At 44.4% G+C, this 15799-nt stretch overlaps 1 protein-coding gene across 1 annotated transcript in view; it reads right to left on the reverse strand.

Moving 5' to 3' along the window:
- The window catches only part of cept1a (choline/ethanolamine phosphotransferase 1a), a 16494-nt gene extending 3308 nt beyond the window's left edge, over positions 1 to 13186 (reverse strand). The window contains exons 1-7 of the mRNA XM_046872150.1: positions 12979 to 13186; positions 11465 to 11717; positions 8790 to 8937; positions 8389 to 8530; positions 7324 to 7408; positions 5210 to 5341; positions 4116 to 4274 (exon numbers count right to left, since the gene is read on the reverse strand). Of these exons, the coding sequence (XP_046728106.1) occupies positions 4116 to 4274; positions 5210 to 5341; positions 7324 to 7408; positions 8389 to 8530; positions 8790 to 8937; positions 11465 to 11710 (912 nt within the window). The 5' untranslated portion in view covers positions 11711 to 11717; positions 12979 to 13186. The remainder of the gene's footprint in view (positions 1 to 4115; positions 4275 to 5209; positions 5342 to 7323; positions 7409 to 8388; positions 8531 to 8789; positions 8938 to 11464; positions 11718 to 12978) is intronic.
- Positions 13187 to 15799: the final 2613 nt, after the last annotated feature.

Below are 15799 nucleotides of genomic sequence, written 5' to 3' on the forward strand. Positions count from 1 at the left end.
CTTACCAGCGAGGGGCTGAGAAGTTTAGTAGACTTTTAGCTCTAAATGAATGGTTACAGTCATGGTGTCGAGAGCACAAACTTCTCTTTGTTAATAACTGGAACTGTTTCTGGGAGCGTCTGAGGTTCTTCCGCCCTGATGGCCTGCACCCCAGCAGAGTTGAAGCAGCAGTGCTATCAGATAACATCTCTAGGATACTTCACACCATCTGACTGGTAAGACATCAGGAAATCTTTAACTATAAGAACACGAATACAACAGACCAAATAGTTACAAGTTCACACACAGTCCAGTTTATAGAAACCGTATCTATTCCTCGTGCCCAGTTCTGTTCCTACTTACAAGAGAACAATATCTTGGAAGAGTTTCAGTCAGGTTTCAGGCTCCATCATAGCACAGAAACTGCTCTAGTTAAAATCACTAATGACCTGTTTTTAGCTTCAGACCAAGGCTTCATCTCGCTGTTAGTTTTACTAGATCTTAGTGCTGCATTCAACACTATAGATCATGATCTCCTCCTAGATCGCTTACAGAATTACATCGGCATTCAGGGACAGGCATTAAGCTGGTTTAAATCCTACCTGTCCTATCGTTATCATTTTTGTAGATTTAAATGGAGAGCTATCCAGGTTAATGCTGATGATACCCAGCTATATATCTCATCTAAACCAGACGATACACTCAATTAACTCGGATAACTGAGTGTGTTAAGGAAATAAGAGATTGGATGACCCATAACTTTCTACTTTTATATTCTGATAAGACGGAGATTTTGCTCATCGGCCCAAAAACCAGTACACAGAAGCTCCAGCATCTCAACCTGCATTTAGACGGATGTTCTGTAACCACTAGTTCAACAGTAAAAGACCTGGGAGTTATTTTAGAGCAACTTGTCTTTTAAAAATCACATCAACCAAGTTACAAAAACAGCTTCTTTCACCTTAGAAATATTTCTAAGCTAAGAAATATGTTGTCTATATCCGATGCAGAGAAGCTCGTCCATGCGTTCATGACCTCCAGAATAGACTACTGTAATGCATTACTAGGTGGATGTCCAGCGTCATTAATAAACAAGCTTCAGTTAGTTCAGAATGCAGCAGTCAGAGATCTCACAAGGTCGAGAAAATATGAGCACATAACCCCAATCTTCTCATCCCTACACTGGCTTCCTGTTAAGTTTCAAATAGACTACAAACTACTGCTTCTTACCTACAAAACACTAAATGGTTTATCTCCATGTATCTCTCCAGTCTTCTAACACACTACAATTCATCACGCTCCTTCAGATCTCAAAACTCTGGGCTTCTAGTAGTTCCTAGAATAGCAAAGTCCACTAAAGGTGGTAGAACATTCTCACATTTAGCTCCTAAACTCTGGAATAGTCTTCCTGACAGTGTTCGGGGCTCAGACACACTCTCCCAGTTTAAGTGTAGATTAAAGACGTATGTTTTTAGCGAGTTCTACACATAACACACATCACATCATAACCTTGTGCTCCAGAACATCTGATCACATGCACATTATCAACTTGTGCTGTTAATATCATGAACAGCAGCTACGCTAATTCCTCTCCACTGCTTCTCTTTCCCTCCCCATCCCGAGACATCCTGAGGTTTGGCCAGTTCCAGTCACCTCCCACCTCATGAAGATTTTGGACCATTAAAGAAGAAGATGCCGAACTCACAAACATCCTGAACCATCTAGAGACGTACCAGTGCCATTTGGATCCCGCTACATGTGTGGAGTTTGACATTGGACCTCCTGAAGTGTTTAAAGGCTCTGGCACGGAGAAGCTGATGCTGGATCTGTGATGATCACAAATGTTGAGCTCAGTAGCTCCAACTTTTATACCAAAGACTGTAGAAAGATCATTACCTATAATCTTATACTCCAGTAATCATGTTAGTTCTCACTTTCCAGTGTTCTGTATTGTTGAAAGATTTATGATCACACTCTTGATGTCACCCAAATAAGGATGAGGTTCTGCTTTTGAGTCTGGTTCCTCTCAAGGTTTCTTCCTCATAACATCTAAGGGAGTTTTTCCTTGCCACAGTCTTCATGGCTGCTCATCAGGGACAAACACACACCATTCACCTTCACTGTTGATTTCTGTAAAGCTGCTTTGAGACGATGTGTGTTGTGAAAAGCGCTATACAAATAAACTTGACTTGACTATAGATGATGTTGTACAGATGTGTAGATGTACAGGTGTAGGTGTTGTACAGATGTGTAGATGATGTACAGATGTGTAGATGATGTACAGGTGTAGGTGTACAGATGTGTAGATGATCTACAGATGATGTGTAGATGTTGTACAGATGATGTGTAAATGTGTAGATGATGTTGTACAGATGTGTAGATGATGTACATCATCTGTAAGACTGCCTTCTACAAGGAAAAGCTTAAGGCCTCTTCACAAGATCCTCATAAGATCCACAACATCATCTCTTCACTACTCAACCCCCCTGCCACACCTGCTCCATCCTCCCTAACTGCTAATGACTTTGCCTCCTTCTATGATGAAAAGATTAAGAAAATCTGCCAGACCTTCACTTCTTCCCCAACAACGACTACACAACACAGCCAACAATCCACTACGTCTCTATCAAGCTTCTCAACCTTAACAGAAGATGAGATACTGCAAGTCATCCAATCTTGCAATCCCACCACCTGTCCTCTGGATCCAATCCCTTCAACTATGCTTCAGACCATCACACAAGATCTTCTGCCCTTCATCTCCACAATCATTAACGGGTCCTTAACATCTGGCCATGTGCCAACCACCTTCAAGCAAGCAAGGGTCATTACCATCTTGAAGAAACCTGCTCTGGATCCATCAGACATCAACAACTACAGACCAGTATCACTTCTCTCCTTTCTTTCTAAATCTCTGGAACGCACTGTTTTTAACCAACTGTCTGTCTATCTCTCACAGAACAACCTCCATGATCCAAACCAGTCTGGGTTCAAAGCGGCACATTCCACAGAGACGGCCCTTTTGGCTGTTTCTGAGAAACTGCATGCTGCTCGATCAGCCAAGCTGTCATCTGTACTTATCTTCCTGGACCTTTCAGCAGCATTTGACACAGTCAACCACAAGACTCTCTTGTCTACCCTCAGGAGCCTCGGTATCTCCGGAACAGCATGGGAATGGTTTGCTTCCTACCTGGAAGGTCGCTCATACCAGGTAACATGGAGGGGATCCACATCTGCCCCATGCAGACTCACCACAGGTGTCCCACAAGGCTCTGTACTTGGTCCCCTCCTTTTCTCCCTCTATACCCACTCCATTGGTGAAGTCATATCCTCAAATGGGTTTTCTTACCACTGCTATGCAGATGACACTCAACTCATCTTTTCTTTTCCTCCATCAGATACAACAGCTTCCGCTCGGATCTCGCAATGCTCAATAGATATATCTTCATGGATGAGTGCTTATGAATTAAAAACAAACCCAGCAAAACAGAACTGCTGGTCATCCCTGGTGATCAATCTCCAGGTAAAGATCTCCAAATAACACTTCATGACTCTCTGCTCTCACCTTCAGCCACTGCTCGTAACCTTGGGGTAACTATGGACAATCAACTGTCCTTCTTCCCACATGTCGCTAATGTTGCTCGTTCTTGTCGATTTCTTCTCTACAACATCAGAAGGGTTCGACCATTTCTGTCCACACAGGCTGCCCAGGTGCTTGTTCAGTCTCTTGTGATTTTGAGACTGGACTACTGCAACTCTTTGCTGGCAGGTCTTCCCCTGAACGCTATTCATCCACTGCAAATTATCCAAAACACAGCTGCACATGTGTTCAATCTGCTCAAGTTCTCCCACACCACCCCACTGCTGCTCCTTCACTGGCTTCCAGTAGCTGCACATATCAGATTCAAAACACTGATGTTTGCCTACAAGACCGAAAATGGACCAGCACCATCTTACCTCAGTGACCTCATCACATCTCACACTGCACCACGCTGTCTGAGATTGAATGTTGAAATAAAGTGTAGATGTTGTACAGATAATGTGTAGGTGTGTAGATGGTGTAGATGTGTTGTATAGATGTGGTATAGGTGTTGTGTAGATGTTGTGCATTTGATGTAGATGTTGTGGTGCGTCTTTACCACCAGGCGGTTGGTGAGTTTAGCAGAGCCGAAACCGAACGCTAAAACGAAGAGACTGGGATGTTTTTCAAACAGTTGCTCAGCTGATATTTTATACACTAACAGAGCCAAAAGCAACACCACTGTGATGTGGTACGCTGGAGAGAGAACACTCGTCCCCTACAGAGAGAGAGAGAGAGAGAGAGAGAGGAGAGGGGGAGAGAGAGCGCAAGAGAGAGAGGGAGGGAGAGGGGGAGAGAGAGCAAGAGAGAGAGAGAGAAGAGAGAGAGAGAGAGAGAGAGAGAGAGGGAGAAACAGAGAGGGGAGAGAGAGAGAGAGAGAGAGAGAGAGAGAGGGAGAAACAGAGAGGGGAGAGAGAGAGAGAGAGAGAGAGAGAGAGAGAGAGAGAGAGAGAGAGAGAGAGAGAGAGAGAGAGAGAGAGAGAGAGAGAGAGAGAGAGAGAGAGAGAGAGAGAAACAGAGAGGGGAGAGAGAGAGAGAGAGAGAGAGAGAGAGAGAGAGAGAGAGAGAGAGAGAGAGAGAGAGAGAGGGGAGAGAGAGAGAGAGAGAGAGAGAGAGAGAGAGAGAGAGAGAGAGAGAGAGGGGAGAGAGAGAGAGAGAGAGAGAGAGAGAGAGAGAGAAACAGAGAGAGAGAGAGAGAGAGAGAGAGAGAATAAATATTTATGAGAATAAATATATAAAAGAAAACAAGTCACTGAAAGAAAGAAATCATTCGCAGTTTAACGTTTTTACGGAGTGTGTTATTAATAAATGTATAATGAGAACGTTTCGATTATTACAGGGCCTACTGGAGCAGCACAGCGCCCCCTAGTGAGCATGCACATGAACTGAACACAAAGCACATCAGATTGAACATGTGCTTCAGGTTTATGCAGTAAGATCTAACAGCTCGTTAAGAGCCGTGTTTTAGATCTCCAGCAGATTCATGATTCCCTCTGATACTACATACTGGTGATTAATTACATGTTGTGGTCATTAAGGCTAATCTGATTCTGTATCTGATTCTGAGTGAAAGCTGTACTCTGAGAATAATTGTGATGGAAGTAAATAATGAGAACAGGAGTGTGTGATTGGACAGGTGGTGTTCAGACGTACTGCGATGGAGGATCCGTTTTTGCCCATCCCCCCCTTGAAGATCACCCGGAAGTAGTTTGTGCAGGAAAAGACTGCACCCAGGAAGGTCAGGAAGGCAGGAATCATCTTCAACTTTACATTTAGCACCGGAACCTGGTTTAATCACAAACACACACATTTCCCCTATAGATTTAGAAGAACAGAATATTAATCCTGATACACAACCTCACTAACAAAAACTAATAATCATTTATAAACTCAAACATCAGTAAGATGTTGTGTAGATGAGTGTGTGTGACCGTAGTGCGAGTGTGTGTGACTAATGCCAGTAAGAGACTGTAGTGCGAGTGTGTGTGACTAATGCCAGTGAGAGACTGTAGTGCGAGTGTGAGACTGTAGTGCGAGAGTGAGAGACCGTAGTGCGAGTGTGTGAGACTAATGCCAGTGTGAGAGACTGTAGTGCAAGTGTGAGAGACCGTAGCGCGAGTGTAAAAGACTGTAGTGCGAGTGTGTGTGTGACTAATGCCAGTGTGAGACTGTAGTGCAAGTGCGAGAGACCGTAGTGCGAGTGTGTGTGACTAATGCCAGTGTGTAAGACTGTAGTGCGAGTGTAAGAGACTGTAGCGCGAGTGTGAGAGACTGTAGTGCGAGAGTGAGAGACCGTAGTGCGAGTGTGTGTGACTAATGCCAGTGTAAGAGACCGTAGTGCGAGTGTGAGAGACTGTAGTGCGAGTGTGAGAGACTGTAGTGCGAGTGTGAGAGACTGTAGTGCGAGTGTGAGAGACTGTAGTGCAAGTTTGTGTGACTAATGCCAGTGTGAGAGACTGTAGTGCGAGTGTGTGTGACTAATGCCAGTGTGAGAGACTGTAGTGTGAGTGTGTGTGACTAATGCCAGTGTGAGAGACTGTAGTGCGAGTGTGTGTGACTAATGCCAGTGTGAGAGACTGTAGTGCGAGTGTAAGAGACTGTAGTGAGTGTGTGTGACTAATGCCAGTGTGAGAGACTGAAAAGCAGTGTGAGAGACCAGAAAAGCAGTGTGTGACTAATGCCAGTGAGTGTAAGAGACTGTAGTGCAGTGTGTGTGACTAATGCCAGTGTGAGAGACTGTAGTGTGAGAGACTGTAGTGCAGTGTGAGAGACTGTAGTGTGAGAGACTGAAAAGCAGTGTGTGTGACTAATGCCAGTGTGTGAGACTAATGCCAGTGTAAGAGACTGTAGCACGAGTGTGTGTGACTAATGCCAGTAAGAGACTGAAAAGCAGTGTGAGACTGTAGTGCGAGTGAGAGACTGTAGTGAGTGTGTGTGACTAATGCCAGTGTGAGACTGTAGTGTGAGAGACTGTAGCGAGTGTGAGACTGTAGTGTGAGTGAGAGACCGTGGTGCAGTGTGTGTGACTAATGCCAGTGTGAGACTGTAGCAGTGTGAGACTGTAGTGAGAGTGAGAGACCAGAGTGCGAGTGTGTGTGACTAATGCCAGTGAGAGACTGTAGTGAGAGTGAGAGACCGAGTGCGAGTGTGTGTGACTAATGCCAGTGTGAGACTGTAGTGTGAGAGACTGAAAAGCAGTGTGAGACTGTAGTGAGAGTGAGAGACCGAGTGCGAGTGTGTGTGACTAATGCCAGTGTGAGACTGTAGTGCAGTGTGTGACTAATGCCAGTGAGAGACTGTGCAGTGTGAGACTGTGAGTGCGAGTGTGAGACTGTGAGTGCAGTGTGTGTGACTAATGCCAGTGTGAGAGACTGTAGTGCGAGTGTGAGACTGAAAAGCAGTGTGAGAGATCAGAAAAGTAGTGTGTGTGTGACTAATGCTAGTGTGAGAGACTGTAGTGCGAGTGTAAGAGACTGCAGTGTAAGTGTGTGTGACTAATGCCAGTGTGAGAGACTGTAGTGCGAGTGTGTGTGACTAATGCTAGTGCGAGAGACTGTAGTGCATGTGTGTGTGTGTGTGAGGCTGCAGTTGTGTGGTTGTTGGGATAAAATTTTAATTAATGGTGTTTATTATTTACATGTCAGTTTTTGGTGGTTTGGTGTTACACAGTGTTTAGAATCAGTGGTTGGTGTGTTTACGCTTGTGTATGTAGTGTGTAGGTTTTATGTACTAACACACAGACATAGTGAAGTGAAGAAGTGAATTACCACACACTGCCATAACGCACTTCCTCCAAACGCAGACAACAGGTACACTGTTATAATGAAGATCTGCACTTCAGTCACATCGATACTGCTCCAACACACACACACACACACACACACACACACACACACACACACAATTACAATTAAATCATGACAGCTCAAGCTGAAACAGCAGAGTTCACCAGCAAAGTTCACCATCCTGATCTTCACATCTACACCTGTGTGATAAATCCACTTCATCTGTACGCACACACACACACACACACACACACACACACACACACACACTACTCTCATTATTATTATTATTATTATCATTAATATTAATTATATGACATGTCAACTTTAATGCAGTTTGTGTAGAAAGTGTTGGCAATAATTGGAGATGATGGTGGTGGTGGTGGTGGTGGAGATGAAGGTGATGTGATGATGTCGTTGATGTTGGTGAAGAAGATGGTGATGAGAGTAGAGGTGATGATGGAAGAGTTGATGTTGGTAGAGATAACACTGGTGATGATGTGAAGGTGATGATGGTGGAAATGTTTTAGATGGTGATTGAGGTGGTGGTGATGATAATGGAGATAATTACCATCATCATCAACTCCATTGTCATCACCATGAGGTGGTGTTGGTGATGAAGATAGTGGAGGTGATGGTGGAGATGATGAGGTGGTGTTGGTGATGATGGTGGAGGTGATGGTGGAGATGATGAGGTGGTGTTGGTGATGAAGATAGTGGAGGTGAAGGTGGAGATGATTAGGTGGTGTTGGTGATAATGATGGTGGAGGTGATGGTGGAGATGATGAGGTGGTGTTGGTGATAATGATGGTGATAATGATGGTGGAGATGATTAGGTGGTGTTGGTGATGAAGATAGTGGAGGTGATGGTGGAGATGATTAGGTGGTGTTGGTGATGATGATGGTTATGGTAGTACTGGTGTTGCTAGTGGAGATGATACAGGTGATGTTGGTTATTGTTGGTAGTGGAGATGATGGTGGAAGTAATGTTGAAGATGGTGATGATTGTAGAGATGGTGTAGTTGGAGGTGATGTTGGTGGACTCACATTCCAAAGCGCAGTGTTCCTGAGACATAGGTCTGCCAGTGAGCGCAGTAGAACATGAACACACCCACAAAACAGCAGAAGAACATCCAGTCAGGATTCGTCCCCATCTGAACTGCTATACATGTTCCTAGAATCACAAACACTACACACACACACACACAAAAACACACACACACACACACACACACCAGTTACACGGTATAAAGGTTTTATTTACATGCCTGGGCTGCTGTTACACGTCAGGATCAAATTCATAAACATACGGGTGAGGGTGTGTGACCACAACACACACACACACAGATACACACATACACACACACAGATACACAAACACAGACAGACACACACACTAACATACAGACACAGACAGACACACAGACACACACAGTATGATGTCTCACCAGTGGAGAGTGAGTCACAGCCATGGTCAAAGAGTTCTCCGAGTGGAGTGCTGCTATTGGTCCGTCTCGCCTGTTTACCGTCAATAGCGTCCAGTGATTGGTAGATAAACAACCCAAAAGCACAGGCCAGGTACACCCACCTCGGAGCCTGCACACACAGACACACACACACACGCACACACAGTGTGTTTGTACGACAGTAATAAGTGAGGATGAGTGTGTGTGTGTGTGTGTGTGTATATCTGCTCTGTAGCAGTAGGACAGTAATAGATGTGTGTGTGTGTGTGTGTGTGTGTGTGTGTGTGGCTGCTGTGTAGCAGTAGGACAGTAATGGGTGAGGTGTGTGTGTGTGTGTGTGTGTGTGTGTGTGTGTGTGTGTGTGTGTGTGTGTGTGTGTGTGTGTGTGTGTGTAGCTGCTTTGTAGCAGCAGAACAGTAATAGGTGAGGTAAGTGTGTGTGTGTGTGTGTGTGTGTGTGTGTGTGTGTGTGTGTGTACCTGCTCCAGCAGCAGGACAGTAATAGGTGAGGTGTGTGTGTGTGTGTGTGTGTGTGTGTGTGTGTGTACCTGCTCTGTAGCAGTAGGACAGTAATAGGTGAGGATGAGTGTGTGTGTGTGTGTGTGTGTGTGTGTGTGTGTGTGTGTGTGTGTGTGTGTGTACCTGCTCTGTAGCAGTAGGACAGTAATAGATGTGTGTGTGTGTGTGTGTGTGTGTGTGTGGCTGCTGTGTAGCAGTAGGACAGTAATAGGTGAGATGAGTGTGTGTGTGTGTGTGTGTATGTGTGTGTGTGTACCTGCTCTGTAGCAGTGTGACAGTAATAGGTGAGGGTAAGTGTGTGTGTGTGTGTGTGTGTGTGTGTGTGTGTGTGTGTGTGTGTGTGAGTGTGTAGCTGCTTTGTAGCAGTAGAACAGTAATAGGTGAGGGTAAGTGTGTGTGTGTGTGTGTGTGTGTGTGTGTGTGTGTGTGTGTGTACCTGCTGTAGCAGTAGGACAACAATAGGTGAGGATGAGTGTGTGTGTGTGTGTGTGTGTGTGTGTGTGTGTACCTGCTCTGTAGCAGTAGGACAATAATAGGTGAGGATGAGTGTGTGTGTGTGTGTGTGTGTGTGTGTACCTGCTCAGCAGTAGGACAATAATAGGTGAGGATGAGTGTGTGTGTGTGTGTGTGTGTGTGTGTGTGTGTGTGTGTGTGTGTACCTGCTCCAGCAGCAGGACAGTAATAGGTGAGGATGAGTGTGTGTGTGTGTGTGTGTGTGTGTGTGTGTACCTGCTCTGTAGCAGTAGGACAGTAATAGGTGAGGATGAGGTGTGTGTGTGTGTGTGTGTGTGTGTGTGTGTGTGTGTACCTGCTCTAGCAGTAGGACAGTAATAGGTGAGGATGAGTGTGTGTGTGTGTGTGTGTGTGTGTGTGTGTGTGCCTGCTCTGTAGCAGCAGGACAGTAATAGGTGAGGATGAGTGTGTGTGTGTGTGTGTGTGTGTGTGTGTGTGTGTGTGTGTGTGTGTGTACCTGCTCTGTAGCATAGGACAGTAATAGGTGAGGATGAGGTGTGTGTGTGTGTGTGTGTGTGTGTGTGTGTGTGTGTGTACCTGCTCTGTAGCAGTAGGACAGTAATAGGTGAGGATGAGGTGTGTGTGTGTGTGTGTGTGTGTGTGTACCTGCTCTGTAGCAGTAGGACAGTAATAGGTGAGGATGAGGTGTGTGTGTGTGTGTGTGTACCTGCTCTGTAGCAGGACAGTAATAGGTAAAGATGAGGGTGTGTGTGTGTGTGTGTGTGTGTGTGTGTGTGTACCTGCTCTGTAGCAGCAGGACAGTAATAGTGAGGATGAGGTGTGTGTGTGTGTGTGTGTGTGTGTGTGTGTGTGTGTGTGTGTGCCTGCTCTGTAGCAGTAGGACAGTAATAGGTGAGATGAGGTGTGTGTGTGTGTGTGTGTGTGTGTGTGTGTGTGTGTGTGTGTGTGTGTACCTGCTCTGTAGCAGTAGGACAGTAATAGGTGAGGATGAGGTGTGTGTGTGTGTGTGTGTGTGTGTGTGTGTGTACCTGCTCTGTAGCATAGGACAGTAATAGGTGAGGATGAGGTGTGTGTGTGTGTGTGTGTGTGTGTGTGTACCTGCTCTGCAGTAGGACAGTAATAGGTGAGGATGAGGTGTGTGTGTGTGTGTGTGTGTGTGTGTGTGTGTGTGTGTGTATACCTGCTCTGCAGCAGTAGGACAGTAATAGGTGAGGATGAGGTGTGTGTGTGTGTGTGTGTGTGTGTGTGTGTGTGTACCTGCTCTGTAGCAGTAGGACAGTAATAGGTGAGGATGAGGTGTGTGTGTGTGTGTGTGTGTGTGTGTGTGTGTACCTGCTCTAGCAGTAGGACAGTAATAGGTGAGGATGAGTGTGTGTGTGTGTGTGTGTATGTGTGTGTGTGTGTGTGTGTGTACCTGCTCTGTAGCAGTAGGACAGTAATAGGTGAGGATGAGGTGTGTGTGTGTGTGTGTGTACCTGCTCTGTAGCAGTAGGACAGTAATAGGTGAGGATGAGGTGTGTGTGTGTGTGTGTGTGTACCTGCTCTGTAGCAGTAGGACAGTAATAGGTGAGGATGAGGTGTGTGTGTGTGTGTGTGTACCTGCTCTGTAGCAGTAGGACAGTAATAGGTGAGGATGAGGGTGTGTGTGTGTGTGTGTGTGTGTACCTGCTCTGTAGCAGTAGGACAGTAATAGGTGAGGATGAGGGTGGTGGTGATGTTGAGGACCAGGCCGATGATGGTGATGAGGTTCGGAGCGACCCACAGAGGAACTCTTTCCACCAGCCAGCACCAGAACGGCTGCATGAGTGGTTCCAGGAGAGATTTTCCCTCACTGCTGTACCGGTGCTCCTCCAACCGCTTTAGCTGCTGCCGTGACAACCGTAACCCTGACACCATCCTCACAACCTGCATTCACAACCTGAACACACACACACACACACACACACACACACCACAGTGTGACCAACAGAAACCAGAAACGTGCTGGGGTATACAATATTATTATCACCATCTTCATTGTGTACTTCACTATCATCTCCACCACCATCATCATTTCCTTCATCAACATATCTCCACCATCAACATCATCTTCATCATCATCTCCTTCACCATTATCTCCACCATCAACATCATCATTAACATCATCTCCACTATCATCATCATCAACTCCATCATCATCATCATCATCATCATCATCATCTCCATCATCATCATCATCATCATCAACATCTCCTTCACCATTATCTCCACCATCAACATCATCATCATCTTCTTCTTCACCATTATCTCCACCATCAACATCATCATTATCTCCACTATCATCATCATCAACTCCACCATCATCATCATAATCAACATATCTCAATTATCAACATCATCTTCATCTCCACCATCATCATCATCAACATCTCCTTCACCATTATCTCCACCATCAACATCATCATCATCATCATCATCTCCACTATCATCATCATCAACTCCACCATCATCATCATAATCAACATATCTCCACCATCAACATCATCTTCATCTCCACCATCATCATCAACATCATCTTCTTCTCCACCATCATCAACAACATCTCCTTCACCATTATCTCCACCATCAACATCATCATCATCATCTCCACTATCATCATCATCAACTCCACCATTATCATCATCATCATCATCATCAACACATCTCCACCATCATCATGAACATCATCATCATCATCATCATCTCCACCATCATCAACATATCTACACCATCAACATCATTATCTCCACTCTCCTCATCGTCATCAACATATCTCCACTAACATCATCATCATCATCATCATCATCTCCATCATCATCACCATCTTCACCATCATCATGATAATATATATCACCACGTATCGCTATATTGTAGTCACGTGATGAAGCCCCGCCCACAGGAAAGAGCTCAGTGTGGAATTAAAACTGAATTAAAAACAGAAATCAGATAAACTACAACTAATCATTAATTCATTAATAAATTACATTTATAACAAATAAATCACAAATAAACACTTTAACTTATAACTTTATATTTCAGAGTGCGTTAGTGACAATAAAGTTCATATAAAAAGTGTTGTTTATTCTGATTAAACTATAAATAAATAAATAATGTGAGAGTTAGCATTAGCACGGTTAGCTAGTCGGTTGTCGGTACATTACCGTGTGCTGAAGGTTTTTGTGTCCCGCTGTCCCTCTCCTGTCCCTGTATACAGTAAACCAGATCCCCGCTGATCATTAACTCGAGTTTAAAATCACATTCAATCCGATTATTTGCTTTTGATCTGTTTTAGGGATAAAACCGCTCCATGCCCATGACACACAGCGGTACGAGCCCACCGGAAGTAAACCCCTCCCTACCGGAAGTGCGCGTCTCAAGTCCAGCCGAGGCTTGAGGCTCAGAATTTTAAAATTATTATTTTATTCTAAAAGTATTTATTAAACATGTAATGAATGTGGTTTTATATAATATTATGATGATTTTTTAAATCGTTAATTTAACCCGAATTAGCAATGACATTTACATGAAATAGAATTATAAAATAAGGTATTAATTATAAGTATTTATATTTATTATACAGGTTTATGGATGTAGTGAGAGAAGACATGCAGGAAGTTGGTCTGAAGAGACAGATGTAGAGACGAATGATCCGCTGTAGCGCCCCCTAATGGAAGAAGCCGAAATAAGAAGAAGAAGAAGAAGAAGAAGAAGAAGATTCATTATACCGTTCATTATAAGTTAAGAAGATTTCACAAAAAAAAGTAAAAAGCTCTACAGAGTTACAGCCTGTAGTTATAAAGTGTAAATGTGGAAATGAAGATGCACATGGTCACAGCACTTATAGGAATTTACACACGTGAGAAAAAAAAATACAGATTTACTTCCGGTTCAGTAGAGCAAGTACCGGTTCAATAAACGTGCACGCGTGTGTGTGTGTGTGTGTGTGTGTGTGTGTGTGTTGAAGAAAATGAACAGCAAACTATAATATAATAAAATATTAAATTTCATCATAATAAACAAATACATGAGAATCAGAGTCTTCTTCTTCTGCTTCTTTCGGCTGCTACCATTAGGGGGCGCCACAGCGGATCATCCATCTCCACACCCCCCTGTCCTCTACATCTGCCTCTTTCACACCAACTACCTGCATGTCTTCCCTCACCACATCCAGAAAACCTCCTCCTTGGTCTTCCTCTTTTCCTCCTTCCTGGTGTCTCCATCCTCAGCATTCTCCTACTGATATACCCCATGTCCCTCCTCTGCACATGTCCAAACCATCTCAATCTCACCTCCCTCACCTTGTCTCCAAAACGTCCTACATGTGCTGTCCCTCTAATAAACTCATTTCTAATCCTGTCCATCCTCATCAATCCTAACAAACATCTCAACATCTTCAGCTCTGCTACCTCCAGCTCCACCTCCTGTCTTTTACTTAATGCCACTGTCTCTAATCCATACAACATCTCAGGTCTCACCACAGTCCTATAAACTTTCCCTTACTCCTACTGACTTTCATTCCCCTTCTCTCCAGCGTGTACCTCCACCTCTCCAGGATCTTCTCCACCTGCTCCTTACTCTCACCACAAATCACAATATCATCCACAAACATCATAGTCCATGTAGACTCCTGTCTGACCTCGTTCTTTAACCTGTCCATTACCACTGCAAACAGGAAGGGGCTCAGAACCGATCCTTGATGCAGTTCCACCCCCACCTTAAACCAGTTTGTCGTTCCTACTACAAATTAATTCAATTCAATTCATGTTTATTTGTTAAAAATGAACATTGTCTCAGAGCAGCTTTACACAGATAATGTGGAGATAAAAATGAAGATGTTCTTTGATGAAGATGGCAGAAGGAAGAACCCTTGAGAGGAACCAGACTCAAGAGGGAACCTCATCCTTATCTGGGTTCCACCGAATGTCCATTTATTACAGATAAACAATGTTGAGGTGCAGTGATGGAGATCAGATACAAACTGTAGTCCTGAGTCAGTGTAGCAGACTGTTGACATTAACTACAGTCCAAATCCTCAAAGCTGCTGTTCTTACTCCGGAATTTCATGGAACCACCCAAGGCGTTGATGAGAAACCATCCCAAGCTGCACAGAGTGGCCTCCAGTCGAAGAGAACACTATCCAGAGGCAGACCTGGACGAAGTGGGAAGATCCACTGAGGGACGAGGGGCAGGAACAGTGATCACTGGAGCCTCAGGAGCATGTTTAACTCAACCAAGAGAGAGAGAGAGAGAGAGAGAGAGAGAGAGAGAGAGAGAGAGAGAGAGAGAGAGAGAGAGAGAGAGAGAGAGAGACAGAGAGAGAGAGAGAGAGAGAGAGAGAGAGAGAGAGAGAGAGAGAGAGAGAGAGAGAGAGAGCGAGAGAGAGAGAGAGAGAGAGGGTGACAGGAAGAGAAAGATATGGATTATTAAGTCTCTTTATTGTTGTATGAAAGTTAATGTCACTGTGCAGTTTGGACTCTGGTAAGATTCACTCTGGCAGCAGAACTAAAAGGGAGAAGCAGAAGGAAACACAGACATGAGGATCTCTGGGATAAGAGACGACCCACCACACCACCATCAACAAACCTGAGTGAACGTGTGAGAGTGAGGAGACGACAGCATCCAAATATCCCAGTTCACCAAACACTCCATATCCATGATCCCTCCAGATCTGCTCCTTTACCTAAGAAAGAAATCTACTGACTAAACACTCCACTAAATAAATATGTGTTCAGCCTCGACTTGAACACTGAGACTGTGTCTGAGTCCCAACACTGATTGGAAGGTTGTTCCATAACTGTGGGGTTTATAATAGAAACATCTGCCCCCTGCTGGAGTCTTCATTATTTGAGGTACCAACAAATAGCCTGCACATTTTGATCTAAGTAGGCGTGGAGGATCATCCTGGTACAGAAGTTCACTCAGATACTCAGATACTTTTGTTAAAAACTCCACTGCATCTCTCCTAAACATCTCCATGCTTCT

Source organism: Silurus meridionalis, chromosome 17 (genome assembly GCF_014805685.1).
Source record: "Silurus meridionalis isolate SWU-2019-XX chromosome 17, ASM1480568v1, whole genome shotgun sequence".
NCBI classification, from domain to species: domain Eukaryota; kingdom Metazoa; phylum Chordata; class Actinopteri; order Siluriformes; family Siluridae; genus Silurus; species Silurus meridionalis.